Here is a 26,157-nt window from a genome sequence, read left to right as displayed (position 1 = left end):
TTTTAAAATACAATCAAATGATACACAGCTTATAAAAATACTTCTTGCTTAATTTTCCCAAATATGACACACACCAAAATCCTGAGATCCTATAGAGGAAGAAAGCGAACATTTCAGAATATATAGCCCACAAATGATCCCATCCAACCTATCCTTAATTGCAATTTAGCAATACTGTAGGCTGCACATACCGATAATACAAGAGAATCTTTCCTCCAAGATGCCCTCATTCTAGTGTCTCCCATTTTAATCCCCAAGTGCTTACTTTTCCATCTTGCTTTACATCTCAGGGAAGTAAGCACCAAGGAAAGAAAAAGCAGTGTTTAAGCTAAAAGGCAGCACTGCCACAAAGAACAGAAAGGTATCAGCAGACCTTGAATAAACAAGGTTGGGAAACAAAAAATTTAAGGCATCAAAACCAGCAGAGACAGGAGGTTATAAAGCTTCCTGTAGCTTTATAGGTCAAAAATCCTAAACAATTTCCTCAGGCTCTGCTTTTGCACTGTTAGAGTGAGGCAAAATCAGCTAAGAAGTCTCTTGCAGTACCATTCTCTTAGTGAATGAAACACTCATTCACTAAGAGTGAAGAGTATCTCCCTTTGCCATCAGAAAACATGTTCTGCCTGTGAACAACTCCAGACTGGATAACTCAAACTATCATGCAGAAAAAAAATGAGAAACTTGCAGATCACATAAAACAGCACAAAACTAATTTTCATACTGTGGAGAGATTTCTTTCATGTTTCCTGCTGATAATCATAAAATTATCAATGAGAGATTGCCAACTTTGTGGGCTTAATCCATAATGTACTCAACTGAAATGTACTGCTTCTTCAGAAGGCTTTTTTATGTGCCAAATATTACTATGGCAATCTTGAAATACCTGTTGTTGCCTTTAATAATGCAGCCTACATATCACCAGAAATATTTTCATGACTTTGATTTCAGAGCAAAAAGAAATCCAGAAAATCTGGATTTGTTCAATGATGGGCTATTTATGTGCAAAACTACAAGAGTGGAAGAAGGCAAAGGAAAGACAGTGAATGGAAGAAAGCTTTTAATCTCATAGTTATCAGGAGACATTCTCCTCCTATGTCTTCCACTTAGCACCTAACAAAGCATTAGATTATAAAGTCTCCCTTAAGCCTGTTTTCTCCCAAATGACTCATCTAGAATTGGCTGCTTTATAGAAGCAAAATTATTTTGGGCAGCTAGTCCTCACAGACATTAATTGTTGCAATACAGGCTACTTACTGAGCCAATGCCATCCATTAACGTCAGCAGTGAAGCAACAACTCTCTTTTCAACTTCATTCTGAGCCCCTTCTCTCTTGGGACAGAGTGCATCCAACTCATCTATAAATATAATGGATGGCTGACTGGAGAGGAAAGGAAAAAGGGGGGGGGGGGGCAGTTAATGTTAAGGTGCTCAGGAAGATTTAAAACACCAAGGCAGAGAAATACTAAGCTGTTTATGAAAAACATCCAGTTCCTACAAAAATTGACAAGCATTCCACTCCTTCAGGTGGAAAGTTTCAACCTTGAACTAAAATGACTAATATATCAAACAACTAATACCTTCAAGATGACCTACCAATCTAAGTTTTTACTTCTTCCTCCCAAAGACTCAACATGAGTAAAAAAGGCAGCAGTTTATTTGCCTCTTCTACAAACACAGTATGCGAGTCTTTTGCTGATGTACTGTGAACACCAATCATCTGGAAATCTAAAGTCTGCCTTAACCAGGTCTAATAAATTTGGGCAGAATGCCAGCTTAATCCAGAGGCGTGCTATAGCTATATAGAACCAACACTAGCTCATTTAGAACTGGCTTCCATGGCTCAGCAGCATGCTGCATTGCTCTCCAAAGATAAAACTAGAGAGAAAAAATTGGATCCAGGTGAAACTCTGGCTCCTGCTTCTATCTGTTGAAATAAGTGTACGCACAACACACTAATGATACAGGTTGAGCGATTTGGCACCATCTACAACAGTCCCTTAAAAAGGGTAGTGTCCAAAAGCATTTAATAGGCATACTAAAATTTCACTGCTTTCCTTCTAGCTAAGCTGTATATAAACAAATTTACTTCCTCTTAAAAACCACTGCAGGAAAACACTACAATTCAAAGATTCTTGCAAATGTTTTTCTTAAAGAACATTAATGCTGGAATCAATACTGCAAATAAGTGGTAAAAGTAAAAATTATCCAAAAGAACATACCACAAGGAAGCTTCAGCAAATACCTGACGTAATCTTGATTCAGACTCCCCATAAAACCTAAAATAATTAAAATACTTCAATAAAAATCATGTTTTGGTCTTTTCCAGGCAACTTGGAAAAGTCCTGTGTATTCCAAAAAGCCATAGCACACCCTTTCAAAGTCCCCAAGTACATGCGAATCTACAACAATCTTTATTTCCACAAGAACAAGAAATTGAGGTAAAATGGAGCACAGGCAAATATATTACCATCCTGTAACTAGAATGAAGATTAAAGGCCAAAACTTCTCTTTTCTGTGTTAATTTTATCTATATTTTTAAAGCAAACAAACAAATAATTCCCAGGAGACATTTCTTGGTGCAGTGTCACCTTCATTTCAATTATGCTTTAATAAGCCAGCTTCTTGTTGCAGAACTAACATGCAATTGCAGATGCAGTTTTAATCCCCTCTTTAATTTAGTTCTTGCCTTACGTAAATTTATTGGCTAAATCCAATAAACCTCTCTTATTACAAGAAGAAACATAAGCCCTACTGGAGACAACCCTTTCCCATTAGTTTTTTACCTTCTTGGGCAGATAGATGTAGAACTGGCTATGGGCTATCCACAAACAGACAGACGCCAGGACAGACTTCAATATATTTTTTGAATCAATGAAAATAAATTGGGTGGACTTACTTGCTGATTATTTCAGGACCATTAATAACCATAACGTGAGCGCCAATCTCATTTGCAATTGCTTTGGCAATCATAGTCTTCCCAGTACCTGGAGGGCCATACAGGAGCACTCCTCTAGGAGGACGGATGCCTTTCAACAAGCACATGCACACAGAGAAGGAAGTTATTTAGGATAAATGCCAGTCTGAACAACCTGCACGTGTACATTTTCACTATCCTAGTTATTACCAGTTATAACTTGACCTCAGCATTAACTTCTTTAACAGATGCATCATTTTGATAGAATTGTAGGCTTTCAGTAGAAAGAGCACTCTTATACAGAGCACAGATCTATATTTTTTCTTTTGAAGTCCAGATGCTTCTGTTTAAAAAGCAGCTATTTCAATCATTATATTTTTCAGTAGTTCAACATTATAATTCTCCATATGCGTTATGGCGTTTGTTTTGGGGATTTTTTTCAAAAAAAACTATTGGACCGAGTACCCAACATCCATGAATGTGCTTTAATAAGTAATTAATGATTCTTAGTGTCATTATTACAAATTTCCAATGTCAGAAAACCACTTCTCCCTCAGAAATACTGTGAGGTTCGGTTCAGAAAAATCCCTCAGAAATACTGAGGTTCAATTCAAGAATACTTAAAAAAAAAATGAAGAACACACATCAAAAGGATTAATTTGCCTCTTTAGTGGCACATGTTACAAGCTAAAACAGACAGAAACATTCAGGCACAGAACATAAGGGGCACCAGAAGAACAAGGTACGACTGTATACAGTTAAAACTGAACAGAAACTACGGGTAACTGCATGAAGTACTATTATGATCCCAGGCAGAGGCCCCCAAAAAGTTTCAGACCAGCAAAAGCCAAACCGAATGGGCACAAAGCCAAAAACAGATGAAAAATTAGAAAGCAAAAAGAAGGAAAGTCTGACAAAGGACTGACCCTGTCACTAAAGGCATTGCTGAAACACAACCAAAGAAGAAACATCAGTTGGTACTGCAATACCAGACAGAGAACAATGCTTGAAGGGCAGGTCATATCCCAGTGGTGATGGAGAATAATAGAGCTGGCATAGACAGAAAGTCCAAATATTAGGAACTAACATACTCAAACTGTCTGCTAACTGTCACAGGACAGAAGTGTCTTTAAGGAGAGGTTACTTTACAAGAGTACGTTAAAGCATGTGCTGCTCCCTCATGCGGTGTTTCTGGTACTGGCAAGAAACGGAGCTGCTGAACCAAGGTCTCAGCTCAGCTGACAGCCTTGTTCCCCATGAGGAGACAAGGGCTCTCAACGTTTTAATGGTTATGAAAGGTTTGCAACTGATGAGGAAACATCATCATCTCTCATGTAATTAATACAGAAGCTGATCAAGCAGTTTTGGGACTAAGTATGAAGAACACTGATGCTGAAGCAAACTTTCTGCTAACACAAAATCATGTGGTGATGCTGAGGTTGGATGTCAGTGAATTGAGCTGGACCACATGCGGATGAAGGTGCCTCACACCATTCCATTGACACCTGCCCATCACACCCAAGCAATGTACACCAAAAGACTGTCTTTTGGAATTTTCCCAGTAATAACTGAAATCATGTCCTCCTTAAGCCTACGTGTGGATAGATAAGGAAGAGAAATAAAAAGCCTCAAAGACATCATATTAAAGAAATATTTACAGGTAAAAGCCCTGTCTCACAGTGATCCACACCTAAACAAGCACAATGAGCAGAAGCACCTACTTTATACATATCCATTTGTGATAAATACACAGTACAGAGTTTTATCTTTGCCACAAAAATCCCCAAAGTTTCTACATATGTTAAGTATGACTTTATATATGGCAACAGTAATCACGTTATTTTTTTCTACCTTGTCATTCCCTACTAAACACACTGAGTAGTGAGTAAACAGCCTCAAAAGCTTCCCTAAAATTTTGCAGGAACCCTACAACATGCAGGGATAAAAACAGCAGATAAATTAATCCAACTGAGTTTTTATCAACTTAAAAAGATGTAATTAGTTGACTCTACCAGAACAAACTGAAATCTTATGAAGACACAAACATCTGCACCTTTAAATGCACAAGTACAGAAGTCTTTCCTATTTGCTGTAAAACCTGCTGATGCATGCCTGAATTTTTTTGTACAGACAAGTATTTCTTCCCTACTCAATTATTTTTCACGACCTAATCATAACATCTTCATAGTATCCATACAGCAAGCATTATAAAACAGCTTGACATTGTTCAAACACACATGTATACCACACCAGCATTAAATAAAATTCAGTGCATATTCCTGCAATAGCTTGGTTTTACAAAAAATTAAAGACATGTTAAAGAAGAAAAACTAGTATAAAATGAAGAAGCCAACTCTTAGGCATCATACCGTAACTCTTGAACAGTTCAGCTTGCTTCAAGGGCAGTTCAACTGTTTCTCTAATAGTTCTGAGCTGGCTACTTAGACCTCCTATCATATCATAGGTGACTTGGGATTCACAGTCACCATCATCTGTTGCATTGGACCTTGTTTCAATAAAACTGATTCTAGTTCTTGAAGAAATAAAATAAAAAGTGTCTGCACTGCTTATTTGTCCAGTTTTGCCAGTCAGTGGGAGTCCCTCACTGCCTCCTTTCCCAGACAACTCCAAATTACTACTGAGGTCTGCGCCATCTCCCTTGCTGCAGGTTTTCTCTGCCTGACCAGCACCTTGATCACTGGCCGTCACAGCAGAACTGGGTGTAAGTGGTGAACTTGGATCCATCAGTTTGCTTGGTGTGCTCATAGATGCAACCTCTGGACTATTGTCAATGTCCATCTTGCCGAGCTGGAAGGACAAATCTAACATACTTGTGTCCAAATTTGATCCTTCAAGGTCTGGCTCATGCACATCACCAGAAACGGTGCTGCCCTGGGCAGTCAGCTCTCCACCATCAGTTCCTTTCACTTTCATCACCACAATGTTACAAACTCTGCCATAGAAGGTGAAAGCCAAGAGATTTCCTGGTAAAACAATTTTCCCATCTATGGGAAGATTAAAAAAAAAAAAAAAAAAAAGAAAAAGACAAGAAAAAGACAACATTTCAATGTACTTTGGCAGCAATAACATTCAGACATTCTTGTATCAGAACAATAATTCTGTGTGAGGAAGACTAGGCAGGGAGTGCTCTAAATAAGCATAACAAAAGACAGGTAATTTCCATGTAATTTCAGTTCATTTCAATGATCCTTTTATGCACAAACACACTACTGGGTAAATATTCACCAGTACCATATGTAATCTCTCACACTAAACATCATTAGTCTGACCCTTTTAAATTTCACACACCATACAAAGGGAGAATATGGAATTAGTAAGAAGTAAAAATTTTGTATCTGTTGTGTGCCTAATAAATTCACAACAGTTCATGGTTAGACAACTTTCTTTGAGAGTCTTGGCCTAACAAAAAGCCAAGGTTTTTAGCCTTTGCACTGACAGAGAAAGATTAAGCAATGTGATCTGAACACACCCTACAGGCACAAAAAAAACAAAGGCAGAAATGTAAACATGATTTATTATTTCCAAACTCATGAATTTGAAATGAAACATTTGAAATGCAAATGTTTTCTGCTTCTTAGCATAGCAATACTCTTCTTAATTCCTAAATCAGAATATTCCCTTTGAGTAGAACAACTTGCAGTGAGTGCTTTGGGTAGTGCTATATCTTCCACAGGTTAACTGGCTTTTTTTGCCTTACTTACACTTATGTGCCACCCAATAAAGAGCAATTTTCCTCACTTATCACCAACACAAAAAAAAAAAATGTAATTCAGAGTATGGGATTTCATGTTAATATTGATCTTTTATCTCATTTTTACACTGCAAGTAAATTTTGAAGAGCATCACAATATCAGCCAGAAGGCCAGCAATGATTGCTAAAAAGCCGTAACCTGAACCAGTAGTATGTATAATGATCAGAAGAAATAGATCACAATTAATGTAAATTACATATTTACAGCAAGGCAAAATTATTTAGCCGAAAGAAGACAAATCCCTAAAAGAAGCATGGCCAGGATAAGGTACTCTATTTTGCTATAAGCTCTCAACTGAGAACACTAGAGGAAACTGTTTGCTTTTCCATCCAGAACTTGTGGATCTACTATAAAAATTAAACAGTCAAAAGAGAAGCAACAAAACTTGTACCTAGGTTTCTCAGTAGACAGACAGACATTTCCTCGGCATTAATGGTGGCATCTTTGTCCCTGTGGTAGGAAGGAAAAAGAAAGCATTTTTCCAAGCAGTAACTACTTCAAAACCAACAGAGAGTCCACACCATTAAGGCACCAAACAAACAAATACCATCTGTTTTACAGGATATCATTTAACCCCACAAACAGAAAAGATGGATGAGCACTTGCCAGTCTTCACATTATAGAATCATAGAATAGTTAGGGTTGGGAAGGACCTTAAGATCATCTAGTTCCAACCCCCCTGCCGTGGCAGGGACACCTCACAGTAAATGGTCACCCGAGGCTCTGTCCAACCAGCCTTGAACACTGCCAAGGATGGAGCATTTCACAGCTTCCCTGGGCAACCCATTCCAGTGTCTCACCACCCTTACAGTAAAGAACTTCCCCTGTTTAAGTTTGAACCTGTTACCCCTTCTCCTATCACTACAGTCCCTAATGAAGAGTCCCTCCCCAGCATCCCTAAAGGCCCCCTCCAGATACTGGAAGGCTGCTATGAGGTCTCCACGCAGCCTTCTCTTCTCCAAGCTGAACAGCCTCAACTTCCTCAGCCTGTCTTGATTACGGGAGGTGCTCCAGTCCCCTGATCATCCTCAAGGCCCTCCTCTGGACTTGTTCCAACAGTTCCATGTCCTTTATGTTGAGGACACCAGAACTGCACAAAAATACTCCAAGCGAGGTCTCACAAGAGCAGAGTAGGGGAGAAGGATCACCTCCTTCCACCTGCTGGTCACGCTCCTTTTGATGCAGCCCAGGATATGGCTGGCTTTCTGGGCTGTGAGTGCACACTGCTGGCTCATGTTCATTTTCTCATCGACCAACACCCCCAAGTCCTTCTCCACAGGGCTGCTCTGAATCTCTTCTCTGCCCAACCTGTAGCTGTGCCTAGGATTGCTCTGACCCAGGTGTAGGACCTTGCACTTGGCATGGTTCATAAGGATGGCATCAGCCCACCTTACAAGCATGTCAAGGTCCCTCTGGATGGCATTTCTTCCCTCCAGGGTATCAACCGAACCACACAGCTTGGTGTCATCGGCAAACTTGCTGAGGGCGCACTCAATCCCACTGTCCATGTCAGCGACAAAGATGTTAAACAAGACCGGTCCCAACACCGAACCCTGAGGGACACCACTCGTTACTGGTCTCCAGCCGGACATTGAGCCATTGACCACAACTCTTTGTGTGCGGCCATCCAGCCAGTTCTTTATCCACTGAGTGGTCCATCCATCAAATTGGTGTCTTTCTAATTTAGAGACAAGGATGTCGTGTGGGACAGTGTCAAACGCTTTGCACAAGTCCAGGTAGATGACATCAACTGCTCTACCCCTGTCTGTCAGTTCCGCAGGCCCATCACAGAAGGCCACCAAATTGGTCAAGCAGGATTTCCCCTTAGTGAAGCCATGCTGGCTGTCACCAAGCACCTTGTTGTTTTTCATGTGCCTTAGCATGCCTTCCAGGAGAATCTGCTCCAAGATTTTGCCAGGCACAGAAGTGAGACTGACTGGTCTGTATTTCCTTGGGTCATCCATTCTTCCCTTCTTGAAAATGGTGGCTATATTACCTTTTTTCCAGTCATTGGGAACTTCACCTGACTGCCATGATTTTTCAAATATGATGGCCAGTGGCTTAGCAACTTCATTCGCCAGCTCCATCAGGACCCGCAGATGGATTTCATCAGGTCCCATGGACTTGTGTACATTCAGGTTCTTAAGACGGTCTCACACTAGATCCTCTCCTACAGTGGGCCTGAGGTCTTCACTCTCACAATCCCTGCCTCTGCCTTACAGCACTTGGGTGGCGTGGTCAGAGCATTTGCCAGTGAAGACCGAGGCAAAGAAGTCATTATGAGCTTCAGCCTTCTCCAAATCCAGGGTAGCCAGTTCTCCTGATAGCTTCTGGAGAGGGCCCACATTGTCCCTAGTCTGTTTTTTATACTATCTGAATATTAGACACATAGCAACAAAAGAAGCATGCATATTGAATTCTGGGTTAGTTTTTCTATACATAATGCTGAAATAAACAATATCATAACTTATATTTACCATTTTTAAAGATTAAATATATGAAATGCATGCTTCTCATCTCACCACACAAACAGCCATTGCTACATTTACTGAATTTAAAAAGATTACAGATAAAATAAGTCTCTTCCAGCCCTGCAAACACACATACACATCTTCTATTCATGAAACTAGCATCTTCAACACTTGCAAAACCATGCATGCCTTAAGCATTGTATATCCACTATCAAACCAGTACAACTCCTCTCCATGACATATTTTCTAATCTTTTATTTAACCAAGTTTAAGTGACTCAACAGATAAGCCTTAAGCCTCACCAGCCCTGGCCAGGCCTACAGCATTTTCTCAACTGGGATTTAACACACAACTGAACAAATGTGGTCTTAACCTAAAGCAACTGCAAGGTAAAAAGTGTCTTGTGAGAATGTCTTTCTCCAGTGTCTATTAAAATACCTCACGCCACTGAGAGCACAGACACCATTATCTCTCCCCACTCCTCAGATACACTGCAATGTGCAAGACATTTAGAAGTTACAGCTACTGCAAATAAAAGTATGATCAACGGGGGGCGCTCTAAACCCAGAAATAAACCCCCAGCTCTCAATTCTACTAACAAAGTAACTTGACGGAAAGAGGTGTATTATGCTAAATTAGAGGAGCTCACTCAAAATATCATTGCCATTCCTGACAAGTAAACACATCTTGTTACGTTTTTGGAGTCTGAGGCTGGGGACTGATTTGAAAAAAAAAAAAAAAAAAAGAAGAAGAAAAAAGCTAAATTATGTATGCAAGCAGCTCCCTAGAGGTATTAATTTGCAGAGAAGGAGCTGCAACTGTGAAGTGTGTCTAGAAACCTAGGCAGTACTCAGATAACGGGATTTCCACTTCTTTTAATAATTTATATTCTTACATGGTAGAATGGCACTAAGGTTTGTAATAAGTGAACAGGATTAAAACAGACCAGTTACCATTTTCTTTTTTTCCTAGAGTAATTCTAGAAAAACAGTCATTTAATCTGGTGGTACATACATATAACAACCTTCAGAGCCTGACTCTTGACTGGCCAAGAGGGAAACCTCTGACTGTGGAACACTTTCCAAAGAAAATTACTGTAATCAAATATTTCTGAAATTACATACTCAATTCCTCTGACCTCATCCTTTGCTTGTATTGTAAAAGTCTCAGCTTTGAAGAAAAAATGCATATTAACATGGGGAAATATACGTAGATTATGCTTAATTATTTAATTTAACGTGAGGTTCACTTTTTAATGAAATGACTGTTTTCAAACACTTCTATAACCAAACAGTATGTAATAATAGTAAAACTTTCTATAGGATTAAATTAACCATATCAAAAGATATCTTTTTTTGCATTTCTGGTAAGGAGAGAGGCACAGAGGGCAACACAAGCTGATGGCAGGAAGTCAGCACATAATGTGCAGCCAAATTAACCACTAAAACTGTAATAAAAGTTGGTTATATTCCTGACACAAAGCAAGACTGCCTCACTAGTATTTCTGAGAGTCAGTACACTGGAAAACAGCATCTTCCTGTTAAAATGGACAACAACATCATGTTTGAAAACAGAGGCTTAACGGGGAAGTGAAGTAAATTTATAGAAATTGAAGTGTTGGCACACTTTCAAAGTAACTGTAAAATAACTTTATCTAGGAATTAACTATAATCAGGTTCTGCGTCAACTCAAATGGTGACTGTGGAATGTTTTGAGAATGACAAATACAGGAAGTCTGTATTCTGCAGACTGGCAAAATGTTAATTTCTCAGTGCATTCACGACTTCAAGACAACTGTGATTTGTACCTTTTGCTTCTTTTTTTGGACTGAATTTCAATTAAAAAAGAAACACCTCAGAATTTCCAATCCTAAAAAATATTCCAGTAAATAAAACCAGAGCATAAAGCCACAAATATACAAAGGGCAAGTTCTGAAGGGAAGTAGTTAAAAAAAATATAAAATCACTCTCCCCAAGCTGTCAGCCAGTATTTCTCTTAACCACAACAGGACTTTTCAACAAGAGCTTCTCAGATAGCAGTGTGCAGCTTACTTTCTAATGACAACAGCAGCAACAGGCTCCTTCTAACCTGACATCAACTATACACAGAGAGATTATCCTCATCCTTTACAAGTGACTTAGAAGTTCAACAAATCTGCCTCGATCATGCAGTTACACACCCTTGCCTAATGTAAATGCAATGCAGGTAGCTTGACCTCCACTTCAGGAGACGCTGGGCTATTGTTACTATTCATTAATTTAACGTAAAACAAAGACTCTCTTAAGACTAATGAGCTTAATGTCATTAACATTAATGTCTCACAACAGCACCTCAGCTCAGATTTTGTACAACAGCTGAGCCACTCCACTGTGCACACAGGGGGCTGCAGTTAGTGGCAGTAAGCCAACAGTTACTAAACTTTAATCTTAACCCTGCAAACATCTGCACTTGTTTGATTTTGTGTAGGTACTAATACCATCAAAGCAAGAGAAAAAAAATAGCATCTTCTAAGAGGTAGGAGTCGGCAGTGTAAAGCAGACACCTCACTAGGTTATAACAAGTTCCATACCTCAACTTTACATTGATTTCCTCTGCCTGGATGACTGCACCAATTACAGGCTGCACAGTGACAGCATCACCCAGATTTGCTTTCAAGTTCTTCTGTGTGGTTTCACTCAGCCCAACTTTCCCACCTGGAAAGCCTGTGGTGGGCCAAGCAGTACAGACCTAGGAAGAGGATGCAAGCAAACAACTGTCAGTTAAGATGGATTTTTCTTCCCACCATTTCCAGTCTTCCACTTAGGAGGAGCAATGTTTTGTTATAAAAAACATCTGCTGAGAGGGAAGAAGGATTCGGTTAAAACTTGGTGCCACAGAGTAAGATACTGAGTAGCACTGAGTTCTTAAGGTATGATCCAAGACAATTTTCAAGAAAGAAGGGGTTATACTTTGCCTACAGGAGACAAAAAATTCCACCAAGACCCTACACATTTTGCAGATGACCCAAAAGCATACACTGTAAGAAATGCCTCAAATCAATGAGGAAAGAAAAGTGCTGTACTCTTTCTTTGCAAATAAAACGTGTGCGTACATATATAATACAAAACACAATACATATATTCACTCGACATACACTTCTGGGAAAAAAAAAAATCAGTACTGAGAATAAAGATGTAACTACAGAGTAGAAAACATGGATAAGCTCATTTGCTATCTTTCTCAATGCATGCTCCATTTTGGTCCCTGCTGAATACAAGAGAAACATGTTGAAAGCCCCAGAAAAAGCACTTGTAGGAATAATTAAGAGCCTCACCTCCTGTCGCCTATTAGCAGACGTAATCAAGACCGGACGACCTATGCATACGTTTGCAGACTTCATGCTGCTCAGTGACAGCTGGGCGAGGTCTCTTCGCAACATATTTGGAACTTTATCATCTCCTAATATTTTCAGAAAAAAAAAAATCATTTTTTCCTACCTGTCAGATTAATTCAGTGTTTCTCGCACTCCCCAATCAGTATAACTAACAAAACCCTTCTAAGCCCCCATGAATGGCAGCACCCAGCCATGAGGGAAGTGCAGGGACCATCCTGGGTCTGCGCTGTAAGGGGACCGTGTTTTCGACCGGTCTGAAAACACCCATGGCAACGTGGACTGACAGATTTCCCATCCCGTTTTAACTAACAAGAAGCAACAAAAAAAACTACAAACAAAATCCATTACACGGGGCTCAGCCGACCTTGCCCGAGAAAGCCTCACTTTCCCGCAAGGCCCGTCTCCGTGAGAGGACCAGGCAGCCGCTAGAACCCTGCCACCGGGGCCCGGGCTCGCTCTGGCAGCCATGCGAGCGCAGTTTTGCAGGGACTCATTTTTAAACGAGCCGCCCTCAGCCCGGCGCCCGGGTCAGATATTGGCACGTCCCCGTCGCAAGCACTCACGTACCTGCCTCCACGGCGTCCGAGACCCCCAGCACCAGCGGCCCGCCCTCGGCAGCGTCAAGGGGAACGGCGCGCGGAGAGCCATCGCTGCCACCGCTGTCTGGGACCGGCCGCCCCTTACTCTTCCTTCTGGAAGACGCGGCCATGCTGCCCCGCCAGCTGTCGCAGAGCGCTTCCGGGAGCAGAGGCCGGCACCGCCCATGGGGTGGCCTCGTCTCGTCCGGCTCAGCCCCACGCAGCGCCATGGTGAGGCCGTGGCGGGCGCTGCACCGTGCGCGGGGCTGGGCTGCTCTGGCGGGGCTGCAGGCGCGGCCGGATAAGTTCGGGGGGGTGAGCGTGAACTTGGCGGAGTTGAGTCAGCCTCTCTGTTTGGAGCGGGCCATCTTCGGGCGATGGCTGCGCGGCAAGTGCCGGGCGGGGGCCTCGGGGGGGCAGGGCGGGGAGGGGGGCAGCGAGTCTTCCCATGAGCCGTGAGCTCACCTTCACGCACGCATAGCCGTGGTCGTGTGGTGAGGGGTGTCGGCAGAGGCAGCTGAAGGGAGGAAAGATGCGGTTTCCTGTGCCTTAAGGCATATCCCAACGTAAATCCCCCTATTTTATGTGTTGACACCAAAATTTACTGCTTAAAATGCCAAGCTGGCAGCCTCTCCACCTGTCGCCGCTGGCACATTTCTCACACCTATGGTAGTTTGACCAGCGGTAAATGAGGTGAAAATACAGACTTTGACGCATTAATCCAATCCGTTGTGTGCGGTGCGGTTTACGACCAGAAGGAGCAACTGCGAGGGGCGTCTCAGGCGGCGGTGGCTTTCAGCCTCCGCTGCTCACTTTCTCTTGCAGGTGCTGTGGCCCAGTGGCGGGAGGAAGGCTGCACTGCTGTCTGGCTGCATGTTCCCATTTTCCAGAGTGGGTTTGCGGCAGCAGCCGCTTCACAAGGCTTTACTTTCCACCACGCTGAGCAGGGCTCATCCACCTTGACCCTATGGCTGGGAGAAGGGCCCAGCAGGCTGCCGGGGTACGCCACCCACCAGCTGGGAGTTGCAGGTTAGTGACTAAAGTGGTTGCGCCCACAAACAGCTTTATGAACAAGCCTCTGGGAACAGGTTCAGTAGGAAACAATCTGCACAACAAGCACATGGAAAACAACTGCCTACTGCTCGGGTAACTTTACAAACTGAAGTGTGTCATTCAGGAATCATAGAATGGTTTGAGTTGGAAGGGGCCTTCAAAATCATCTTGTTCCAACTCCCTTGCCACAGGGAGGGACACCTTCCATAAGACCAGGCTGCTCAAAGCCCCATCCAGGCTGGCCTTGAACACTGCCAAAAATGTGCCTGTATGACAGGGCATATTGCTAAAAACAGGCTGCTAAAGTGAGAGGTGTCTCAAGAGAACTCCAGTTTGAGAAAATTATATATAAATAGCTCAGGGAGAAGAAAATGTGTTGCTGATGCTTTCAATTTTCATTCAGGAATATTGTTTTTAAACACCATTTTGAGAAGCATATCGTGGCTTTCACCTAGCAGATGAGAGAGGTAGGATTTCAAGGTTCAAACAGGTTTTTAAAAGCAAAAATGTAACTACAAACTTATCAGAAAAAAATTGCTTCTCTGCTCCCTCTCCTTTCTATAGATGCTTAATATGTGCATCTGCCTAAACTATGCTCAAGTTAAGGTCTGTAAATAGGGCAAAATTGACCCAACAGCGGTTCTTCAGGGGCTGGCACAACCACTGGCCTAAATTACAATGGCCTAAAAGCTGATCTAAGCTGGACCTAGAAGTCCACAACCCAAATAAGTATATTTCACAAACAAACATCTGAATACCATGCTGTTACCCATCTGGACCTCCCGCAACCACACCACAGCTGAAAAGGATTTGCTCAAAAAACTGATATGATTCCCAAGGAACTAAATAAGATGGTTTCCCCACCAACACCTTTTTTTTTTTTTTAATACATCACAGTAAAAGGAACTGATGATGAGCCAAAAATACAATCAACTTGAACTGTGCTTCACCAAATTTGAATGGTTTTGTCCTCCTTCCCAGCAGGCTTCCACAGGAATATTACTACCAGTTCTATCATTTAGTAATGTCCTGTAAACTGGAGGTTGGTTTGGGCCCCTCATGTACAGGTAAAGAGTGGATACAGCAGAGGGACAGCAAACCTCTCCCATTACAACCTTGACTCATTTATCCTTGGCTTGCAGGGACGCTGTGGGATGTTAATTCCTCACCAAGTGCTGTTAAGACCCATAAACAGCAATTTGAAAAATCTAGTTAGGAAGGACTTGCAAAAGCTGGATTATTCTATGTAGCAGTAGGTCAGGTGAAAGTAAAGTTTGGAAAAACAAAGCTTTCAATTACAAAACAGCTCTACTACTAGGGGTATTGTGATTTTTCAATTACCGCCAGCAGAGGTCAGGGTAGAAGCCGAAGACAGGCCTGGAATTTTTCAGTTAACATGTTAGAGCGTGTTTTCCTGAGGTATGAAAACCTCACCATTAAAATATGCATCATTAAATGCCAGTAAGATAATGCATTCTAGCAAAAGCACCGTGTTACTCCTTATGGTTGTAACTTGCATGTTCAGGGAGACAAGACTTAACTGAAAGGGGATTTTTCTGACGGAGTTTGCATAACTGAAAGAATTAGAAGAAAATCGTGTAATAGATGGTTCTGACCCTGATAGTTGTCAGGAAAGACTTAATATAAGAAAAATCGTAAGTTTGAGAAACTCTAAACATTTGAAAACATGAAAAATGCCCTTTCAGAGCATAATTTGCTGTTGTATGTTGAAATATTTTGCGCATAGAAACATCTGCAAGTAGGAAAAACTTTGAGGGAACAAAAAGTTGCATAAATGCAGGTATATGGATTTCATAATTTATTGCCCAGATTTAAGATTTGCACAATGTATAATGTATGTATTCTTTGCAATCACTTTCCAGACCTGTAGGTTCTTATTCGTTATTGGGAGTTTCTTTAAAAGCGTTAAAGACTTAAGGAAGACATTTAGGCAGGTAAAAAAACAGATTTCTGTGTGTGAAGTAACAACTGCAGTATTTTGGGGTTTCTTCTGTTCCACTCACTCTTGGTGGTTCTGGAACACATCCCAGGGATACACTAAGCAGTGTGGATAACACCTGGCATACTGTTATTAAATTATCATTCAGGAGTGAGAGCCTTTTGTAGTGGAAGTTCTACTTTTAATTTATTTTATTGAAACATTTAAAGGAAATAATTTTTTAACAAAATTAAATTACTTAAATGTGTGTATTTAGTGTGTGTGTGTGTGTGCCAAACCCTAGGCTTTTTTATTTGCTGAACAAAAAATGGGATTTTAGAAAGCCTATGCAGCGAATTTGCTGATGAGAAGCTTCATCTCAAAGCTGTGGCAGATCAATTAAATACAGCACTTAGTCCCTTGCTCATCCTGAAAGTAAAAGGCAGGGATGTTGAGTGTGGTTTGCCAACCTACGGGATGCCAGCCCAGGCAGCAGACAGCAGGTAGCAAGTCCATGTTGCCAAGTAGACCAGCAGCTGGTTTTCATCCTGTCTGGAGTTTCCCTCATGGTAAATGCTGTGCCGCCAGGGCTAGTGCCTCAGCATGGTCTAGCCAAGTGATGACAAAGGTGTGAATAAGCAAGGTCAGGTCATATTTTGCCAGACTAGATCAGAGTCACCAAGCAGTAAGCAGCAAACGTTACTCATTGGGCTCAGCCGTTATTGTTTAGAAGTAGTGGAATATGTGATGTGTCTTCCAGCTAACTCTAACTTACTGTGTCCACTTGTAGGCGTCAGGATTTTCCAGATATGTAAAGGTACAGAAAAGCTTCCTGTGTATGAAATAATGAAGAAGTTTTTGAAAAACATTTCCAAAATTCTCCACCTCCTAGGAGGAACTGGTCTGCCATCCAGAAAGTTATGTGTTTATAATAATATACTTTATTTAAGTTTAATTAAGTTAATATACTGCGTAACAATGGCATAGGAAGACAAGTTGAGGAAGGAAAGTAAAAGGAGAGGAAGAAAAATAAAAGTCACTCTCTTCTCCCTTGCATGTAATATGAGCCTTAGGATGTGGCTGTTACTTTCAGTGCTACCTACTTTAAATCTAGTTGTTGAAACAAAGTATCCACACACACAGTCAGGTGATAGCCTTGGACAGTCCTGTTACTTAAGAAAGGGTGTAAAATACGCAGCTGCATAAATGTCAGATTGTACAGGAAGCTGGAGTTAGGTTATGATGGTCCAAGGAATCAAAAGTGATTTAAAAGCAGTTCCCAAGTTGTTTTACAAAGTAATACCTATTCCTGTCTGCTGCCATTTACAATGCAAGCAGTCATGTGTGTGCTCATTACTTCGATGACAAATGCTTTTCAATGCCGAGCATCTTCATACAAGCTGACATTGGTGACAAATAGAACAGGTAGAATGAAGGTATTTTTTCCCCTCCAGTACATGCTTTCTAGAGTTGTCTAAAGGATTTTTTTTTAAATAATTTTCTTACCTATTTCCCAAAATAGAACATTCAAAACAAAGCAGTGTTATAATAGTAATTACTTGGTTAGGTCACAAGCATAAACCTTTCCAGAAAGTCCTCCTGCTGTTGGATGATTTAAAGCTTCAGATAGCACATTTGTAGCAAGAAGGGGAGCTTTTAGAGCTGCAGTCCAGAGCCTGTAGTGGATGTCTGATCTCGTTGATTCTACCTAAGATTCTAACGTTGATTCAGCTGAGGGACTCCTGAGAAAAATGAGACAAGACAGCCAATCCTAGTGTTTTTCCTTTCTTCTTGCTTTGGATTTCGGTATCGTCTAGCAGAGACTTTTGTCATCTCATAGAGAATTTCACTGCCAAAAATTACATTAACAGGCACTGATTTCTGTGGAACAGCGGAAACAAAAAGTTGTTTTGTTTGATTCAAAGTGTAGTTTCCTGTCTTCAGCAGTCCTCCTTGGTCTCAGCAAACCATTTAGTTGAAGAACAGCTTTTCTAGAATATAATCCTTGTAATTGCAGCATGCATCAAAGTCACCCCTGCTTTTAATCAGTACAGTTCTTGAACCTGGACACTGCTAAACATTTATGGAGGAACGAAATCATAAAGTCATAAGCCACAGGGAGGCAGATGCATGACTACCCTCTTAAAGCACATCCTCTGACATATCTTGAAGGAAGATTGGTATTTCATCTTTTAAATAATCCTCCTCCACAGAAGCCTGCTATGTATTATTAAAAAACAGAGGATGTTTCGAGCTGGACACTCATCCCTTGATAATTCCCTTCTGTGGAAATACTTCCCGTAGCATTTTAAATGCATACATCATCACAGATGTGACCATGTACTCTTGCTCCTGCTGTAAAATAACAAGCATTTTTTTTTATTGTTAATTACTAATTTGAACCCCATGCATGACTGATGTGGAAGAGAGCCTGGGAAACTACCACAGTGCTCATTCTACTCAACAAATCTGAGAAAAATATGTGTTTTAAAGGGAAGGAATTTTTAAAGTATGACCAAAGAGTGTGACAGGATGACTAAACATGAAAGCACCTGGGTCAGAAAAATGAGAACTTGTAATCTGCTGGAGAAAGTCATGGGCTGACCATGAGCACACAAGGAAAAGCTGAACTTTTCAGTCATACATCCTGATTCGGTTTGTTGGGTTTTTTTTAGTTTTTTTTTTTTTTTTTTTATCAAGTGGAAGTGTCACTTTCACACTTGGAAGCAATGCTTTTTGATTAACAAGTTGACTCAGATTACTACGCAGTTACTATCATGAGTTGTTAGCTGGGCAGTACAGTATGAGTACATAGATAGTTAACCAGTTAGAATGTTACCAGTACCGTCAGCCCACCAAGTACTAAAGCTTGTGTGTTATTAATGAGAAAACCCTCAAATCTTCACTACAGCAGGCAGGAGTTTTGTCATGAATTTCACTGGAGAACAGTTCATGCCCATCATGGTCACCCAGCCGGAGTCACTGGAACAATTTCTGTTATTTGAGCAATCCTGCAGGCACAGCTCTGCTGAAGCAGGCAGCTTTGCTAGGTTATTTTGATGGTGTCTTGATCTCGCCTTCTTTCGTTCTGATAATATTAGCACAAGCAAACTGTTCTTTTAATTTCCTGTCTAATCTGGAACTTAAATGTGGGAAGTCTTTATCTTGCTGCTACTAACTTTGTTTTTTTTTTTCTACAGGGTACTTAACCTTTTTTTGTATTTTACTGTGTATCAGTTTTCCACTGACAAACCACTTTCTGCTATTCATCTATAAAAATCTTGCTAACGGTACAAGCAAGGGGGTTGTCATGCTTTATCAAAACATGTTTAATTAGGGTGGTTAAGATTGAACATAGTTACCTTAACACCACATTTTTTCCAATATTATCTCTCTACTAGGTGCTGTCCTACATGAAAGCACTGGAAAGGTGTTGGTTGTACAAGACAGAAATAAGGTAAGTTTGTTACAGGATTATAAAATAGAGAAGTTCATTTAGAGAAGCCAGCTCTGTAGTATAAAACAAAAATATTTTTATTCCAGTGCAAAATTGTGAGAGTTAGAAATTACTTTGACTAATGTCTTGGAACACATCTATCAACAGATTGTTGTATTGCATTTGAAGGAAAAAAATAAAAATCGGACTTTGAAAACCAGTGGCTTTGTTGTTAATTATAGCTGGTGATTGAATTAACAGAACAAAGTATCCTCTCTGCTTTTTGTTTTCTCCTGTAACTGACCCATGAGTCCCTGATACTGTGCAGCCCTCTGGAAACCCCTATGGCTCGAAGCACACTTCGGGAAAAGGGTTCAGATTCTGTTTGGTTTTGAAAATTCCAGGCATATCTATGGCTTTAAATATGCAATAACATGGTTGGCCATGGCTTGGAGACTACCTCAGTACTGCAGGTGTAAAGATGATCAATTTCTCACAACTGAAAGTGCTTGACCTCGCTGCTGAGAATGTCAAACCAGAGTATACTAGTGTGGTGAGGGTGGGTTGTGTGATGTGGCCTGAGGCAGCCCGGTATCCATCGCTGGTAATGTCTCCAGCTTCTATCAGGCTAACCTGGGTTTAATATGGCACCATTTCTTCTCAGGACACAAAATGTGACTTCAGTTAACTGGTAATTACAACACAGTTAATGAACTTTAATAAAAAAGTGCCTTAATCACTTGTTTCAGTCATACAACATGGTGAAATTGCACATTCAGAAGGAAAGAGTAGTTTCTTAAGCCCAGATGGCTTAACGTTTAACTTCTTCATACTGATTTTGTTAAAGCTCACGCATAACCATTTTAAGTGCAGGTACTTCTATTCCGTTTTGCAGGAAGGCATTGAATGCTCCATTCAGGTTCGAGGTCTGATTCCGTACTTGCCAGCATTACCTCCATAGGCTCTGGCCCCAGAACACAGGAGGACAAGTCTGGCACTGCCCTTTCCCTCCAGCTCATTCTGGAAAGTGGGATGGCTATGTTCCAGGTCAGCTATTCCAGCCTACCTTTCTGGAAGAAAGCTGACACTACAGTGAGGGAAATAGGTGAAAGGAAAAAAAGTGATTGTTTCCAACTCTGCTCTTTACAGCTCTACTTAGTGACTCGATAAAATTGAGTATAAAACCTGGAGTCTGTGAATGCCCATACATTGCCTGTGCTGTGAGCAAATATAATACCTCGATGCAAGCAAATTGGCTCAGATGGTTCTCACTGTCTGTTCCAACACTCTTCTCCATTCTCCCCTGCAAAATGAACAATTCCCCTGAAATGGTGACTTCTAGTACAAATGATGTTCTAAAAGCTTTGAAAAAAAATAAAATTGGACAGCTAGTAGAATTCTAAGAGCTGTTTGGGTTTAATCATGAAAGGACAATTCCACAGCACACAAAGATTTCCAGGAACTGAAAGCAAAGCTGAAAGCCAGTAGACAACTATATGTGTTTTCCAGCTGCACTATTTTTAACCCTTTACTTTAAATTCCTATCCAAGCCTGCTAAAAGCGCACAGAAAAAAAACCTAAAAATCAACCAACCTTTTTCCAATGTAGTCGGGGTTTCAAATCACTGGAAAACAACAACTTCCCTCTCCATGCTGCACGTACAAGAAAAGACGCCTTTTATTTTTTTTGGCCAGTGTAGCTTTTTACTGTGTTTATTTCTAGTTGAAGGTTACCTTCTTCCTACATAAACTTTTAAGAAGGAAAGAAATAAAAAGAATAGTATATGGATGGAAAGGTAGAGCCTAGAAATCTTAGTGCAATTGCAGGAGGTGTAGGAACTGGGACTCGTTGACCACTATCAGTAACAGCACCAAGTCTACACTTCACATTCTGTTTTAGGTACTGAACTTTATTGCAACTGAATAAATGCTTCTACATATAAGTCACACACAAAGCATCAGTTTCTATATTCCATGAAAACAAATGACAAAGTTACGCTACATGGTTATTACAGACACACAAAGGCATGTCAAAGCCAGTGCAATATAAAACAGTACTACAATCATAATACCTTTTTGTAAGATTAAATATATATACATTTTTTAAAAGCCAAAACCATGGAAGTGGAATACATTAGTGATTAAATACAAGATTATATAATCTATAGCAGCTTTTTCTTTTTAAATACCTAACTACTCTAGTTATCTAGCAGCAATGTTGTCTAATGACTGTTAGACAGTTTTTATTTTCAATCAGTAGATGTTTAGTTCCAATATTTCATACAGACTGTAGGTATCGCTGGTCATCACATTAACATGAACAAAGAAGTTCCTATGTAAAGCTGTACTGATGTTTGTAATTAGAATACTGCAACTTCAGAAAGTCATGTGTTAATTGTCTCCTTCATATTAGGGAGTACAACACAGGCTTCAGTAATACTTTTTTTCCTCCAATACAGACTACAGATGCGTGGAAATTTCCAGGAGGTCTGTCTAATCCAGGCGAAGACATTGGTAAGTCCTAGGATAACAGGTCATGTGTTAACAGAATTGTGGAGACATGAACAGGACTGAAATACATTGTGACCCACATCACTCCTTTGGCAAATCACTGCTTTGAGTTGGTGAAGAGATGAAGTGGTCCTGTGACCTCAATGGTAATGGGGTAACGTTATGTGCAGGGCAGAGAAGTTTTACATTTGTAACATCTACCCTTTTCCATGCCTTCTTCTCTTAATTAAGTGCTTGAAGCCAGCTTATTTTTGGTAGGCTGTTTAACATGCTGTAATGCAAGCCAAAAGTGCAGAGGATTAAGGTAATCAGGATGTAACCCAAATAAAACTGAACCAGCGATCTCTTGGCTCCCACTGGAATCCAGGGCAGTGAGCTCAATGAGGGAATGACCAAAAATTTCCAACTTTTTTTTTTTTTTTTATGTGCAAAACAGAAATAAACACACTTCCTTCCTTCCAGCCTTGTTCATTTGGTTTGTTTAGACTGTGAGCTCTTTGACACAGGACCAGAGTCAAATGCAGCACCTTGGTGTTGTGGGCACCTACTTTCAACCAGAGACATAGGGTGCTTCTGTGTTAAAAACAAGGCTTCTTTGAGGAAACCTGTAATTTCTTACCAGTGTGGCACAGGTCAGTTCAAAGGTGAATGAACAAGGGTGTTTGTGAAGAGACAGAAAATTGTGCTTTTTCTCCATGTATCTCACCCCTTAAAATTACGATCCACAGACTAGTTCATTCCTAACTTACACTGCAGTTACTAGGTAGCTCCTGTTTTCTAAAGTTATTTTTGCTGACATTCATTTAGCCCCACAGCAGGATTCAGATAGGAATTTATTCTTCCAGCAACTCAAAAATGTTGCCCAGAACAGTATAGCAGCTCTAGCAAATTAGGTATCAAGCCCAGGTTTCTACCATTTTATACCTTAGAAATACCTACTGTTTTTCAGACTTCTACAACAAAAGGTGGAACAGTATTCCAGCTCATTATTTCAATACATGGAGAGAGTTTCTAGTTAGCAGGGTATGGCTGAGCTGTAATTTTCGTAAGTCATGAGTTATGTTTTAAGTCTTTTTGTCAAACAGGACAACAGAAATCAGAATTATTTTCTTGACAATGCAAATACACATACCATAGTGCAATGGATTCATGTTTTCATAAGAATTTGTTGTCTGGCCAGGCTCCTTTTCACTTCTAGTGACAGAGCTTGGCTCTAGGCCAGGAGATAGGAATTTTTGTACTGAGGGAAGAGAAAACTGCCAGCATTGTCAAGAGCTCGCCCCAAGGAGCACTGCTGCTGAGTAAGGCAGTGGCCACCCCTCAAGTAGCAGGTGAGGTGATGGCTGGAGGCTGGATACAATCATTGAGAAAGGCCTGGGAGGAAACAAACCTCTTACAGCTGCCCTCCTGCCACTACTAAACTATACCATAGTACAAGTTATGATTCACTACATCACATGTTAATACTACAAGAAGATATAAATTAGTGAAGCATAAAAATACAATAGAACTTAATTTTCCCCTTTTTATCCTTACATCAAACCTTATAAACTCACAGTCATTCAAGGGACCAAGTTTCAAATTATAACTGCAAATGGCAGTTAAAATGCTTGAAGATCCTGTGTTTATATGAAGTGACAAAATACATGGCTGCCTACTTTATGAGTACTACTCATGCAACTAACCTGAATAGTTTCTTAATGCGGATTAAGGAAAGTGCATGCATCTTTGTATTTGAATATTTCTGAAACTCAAGCCCTAGTTTCTTCTAGCTTAACTGTCATTATATATATTTTTATATTTTATAGATATACACACACATTTAAATAAAAGGGAAACAGAAAACACACTATCTAAAAGCAAAGCTCAGAGCTTAAGTGAAATCTCTAATTATTTCATTTATCTTAACCACAGCCTGCCTCAGCATTCCTCACAATCTCAGCTGTTTACCTTCTTCGACCACTCCTGTGTAATACAGCCCCTTGACTAATAATAAAACCACTTGCCACAGGCAGTTTGCTTTGCAACCTACTCTTTCAAACCAAAGGGTTGCAGCCTCTCCAAGGGTCAGTCATGGTGAATGAGTGTCTTTCCCCATATGCAGGTGCCTTTTAACTAATTAACACTGTAATGAAGTCACAAACATAAATGTTAGGAGACACTGCATATTAATGGACTTCCAGTCCCACAAAGACCTCTATACACCTGGTGTATGCAGCTCCTTCTACCACAAGGTGAAAGTTGAGCTGAGGCAGCAGGATGTGCAGGTTTGGGGCCATTCACATACAGCTGACTGGCCTCTGCTAGATAAATGGGTTTATATGTTGCTAGCCAATGTATGTCCACATTATTTCCAGTATTTGAAACTACCCCTTAAAATGCTTGCCTGCTCTGTTCACCTCTTGACGTCGCTACATGAGCTTCCACAGGAAGGCGAATACAAGTTCTCTTAAAACTTATTTTGTGTTTGAAGTAAGCCAGCACACTCATTCCACACTGAAATGAACTAACAGAAGCAGGGAACATCACAGAACAGCTACATGCATTCACCACTCAAACAAGACACAAGAAGAAGTTTACATAGAATCAGAAAAAGCTAATATTTTACCTACCAGTATTTTACCTACCCCAGCGAGTAGGATTTGACTTGACCACAATGGAATTGCAGACTTTGGGAAAATAAGTGGAATAGAAAACGTCTTATTTGAGCTCCTTAATTTAAGTTTTTCTTACCTTTTAAGCCCCTGAAGTTAGGGTTCCTTTGATAAGGAAGAAAACTGACACCTGCATCACTTCAGTTGATGTGCACAACACACACACATGCAGCACAGATTCCTGCAAGCACTGGCTGTGTGCTATACTGGTATTACGGCATATCTGAAATGTCACTGCACACTTTAAGTTACATCTTGAAACAGACCTAGCACCAACTTTCACCTTCTTAAAGCCATAGTTTTACCCATTTTGTTACACCTTGTGGCAAAGTACAATGGAGTGGATTTGATCAGGTGGTCTCCTCAAGGTACAGGTGTTCAGCTGCACCTGGTCTGAACCTGAAACTGGACAGAGGCAAGGAGGCAGAGAGGACCAAGATTCAAAAGGCTGAAAGGAGGGTGCAATGCTGCCCTGGATTAAGAGACAATAGAGCCAGCAGCCATGAGAATGTCAGTTTCAAAACCACACCCTCTGCAGAATTACCAAAGTTTCTTACTTTCATAATTTTCTGGGATACAAACAAGAAAAGTGTGTAGCAACTAGTTTTGTTCGGTGACCAAAAAATTAGCTTATCCTTGTGTTGAAACAAATAGGCTGACATTCCAAACAGCTTACGAAGCAGAAAAGAGAACACTTTGAGTTACAGATTTTCCACACTGAGGAGGTTTTAAGAGTGTTGAGCTATTCTCATATGTACTGTAAGGTTTGCTCTTTTCACCTAGGAGACACAGCAGTTCGAGAGGTGTTTGAGGAGACTGGCATCAAGTCAGAGTTCAAGTCCATCCTAAGCATACGGCAGCAACATGAATATCCTGGAGCCTTCGGAAAGTCGGATATGTACATCATCTGTCGCCTGGAGCCCTCCTCTTTCAACATTAGCTTCTGCCAGCAGGAGTGTGTGAGGTGTGAGTGGATGGACCTTGGTGAGCTTGCTCAGACAAAACTCGCTACTCCCATCACCAGCAATATAGCTAAACTCTTACTGTACGGATACCGGGAGGGCTTTGACAAGATTGATATCACCATGAGAGAGTTCCCTGCTGTCTCTACAGGCCTCTTCTACAAACTGTACCACAGGGAGCTGCCTGAGTCCTATAGAAGCATAATGTGATAGCAATACATTTCACATTTCATTACAGTAATAATTTAGGAGTACTATTATTATTGTAGTGTTACAGAGATCATATCAAAATTATCCATGGATTTCTTTTTAGGTAATTATTAGAAAGTAATTGTTTATTCTCTATCAAGTTATAGAAATATAAATTATTTTTAAAGGTAAATATTGCTGTAAGTGTGCATCAGATTTGTTTTCCTTTACTCTGTAAAGTAAGCATAAGGCAAATAAAACAGCCCTACATAGATAATCTAGCACAAAACAGAAGTATTATTGAT

General features: G+C 40.6%; 2 protein-coding genes across 22 annotated transcripts in view; one reads left to right on the top strand and one right to left on the bottom strand.

The window, feature by feature from the left end:
- AFG2A (AFG2 AAA ATPase homolog A) overlaps window positions 1-13,542 on the bottom strand; it is a 226,077-nt gene extending 212,535 nt beyond the window's left edge. For all 21 annotated transcript variants that reach the window (XR_009741636.1, XM_061444184.1, XM_061444152.1 and 18 more), the window contains exons 1-8: window positions 13,099-13,542; window positions 12,472-12,596; window positions 11,728-11,885; window positions 7,079-7,137; window positions 5,284-5,919; window positions 2,897-3,026; window positions 2,220-2,276; window positions 1,255-1,378 (exon numbers count right to left, since the gene is read on the bottom strand). Coding sequence is in view for 20 of the 21 variants with exons in the window: in XM_061444184.1 (XP_061300168.1) it covers window positions 1,255-1,378; window positions 2,220-2,276; window positions 2,897-3,026; window positions 5,284-5,919; window positions 7,079-7,137; window positions 11,728-11,885; window positions 12,472-12,596; window positions 13,099-13,339 (1,530 nt within the window). In the remaining variant the exon portion in view is untranslated. The remainder of the gene's footprint in view (window positions 1-1,254; window positions 1,379-2,219; window positions 2,277-2,896; window positions 3,027-5,283; window positions 5,920-7,078; window positions 7,138-11,727; window positions 11,886-12,471; window positions 12,597-13,098) is intronic.
- NUDT6 (nudix hydrolase 6) lies at window positions 13,338-26,045 on the top strand. Its single transcript, XM_061464564.1, has 5 exons — window positions 13,338-13,497; window positions 13,815-14,138; window positions 19,503-19,558; window positions 21,996-22,050; window positions 25,485-26,045. Exons 1-5 carry the CDS (start codon window positions 13,338-13,340, stop codon window positions 25,871-25,873), a joined length of 984 nt encoding a protein of 327 aa, XP_061320548.1. The 3' UTR covers window positions 25,874-26,045.
- Window positions 26,046-26,157: the final 112 nt, after the last annotated feature.

Source organism: Pezoporus flaviventris, unplaced genomic scaffold (genome assembly GCF_033815535.1).
Source record: "Pezoporus flaviventris isolate CSIRO_AGI_PZ_B2104156 unplaced genomic scaffold, CSIRO_AGI_Pfla_v1 ptg000002l, whole genome shotgun sequence".
Lineage (NCBI taxonomy): Eukaryota > Metazoa > Chordata > Aves > Psittaciformes > Psittacidae > Pezoporus > Pezoporus flaviventris.
Note: the sequence above shows the minus strand (reverse complement) of the source record. Positions and strands in the feature narration are given on the sequence as shown.

Coding starts and splice junctions, on each gene's coding strand:
- NUDT6 (XM_061464564.1), top strand. CDS start 13,338: ATGGTGAGGCCGTGGCGGGCGCTGCACCGTGCGCGGGGCTGGGCTGCT. Junction 13,498..13,814: donor CTTCGGGCGATGGCTGCGCG/GCAAGTGCCGGG, acceptor GTGAAAATACAG/ACTTTGACGCATTAATCCAA. Junction 14,139..19,502: donor CCACCAGCTGGGAGTTGCAG/GTTAGTGACTAA, acceptor TCTCTCTACTAG/GTGCTGTCCTACATGAAAGC.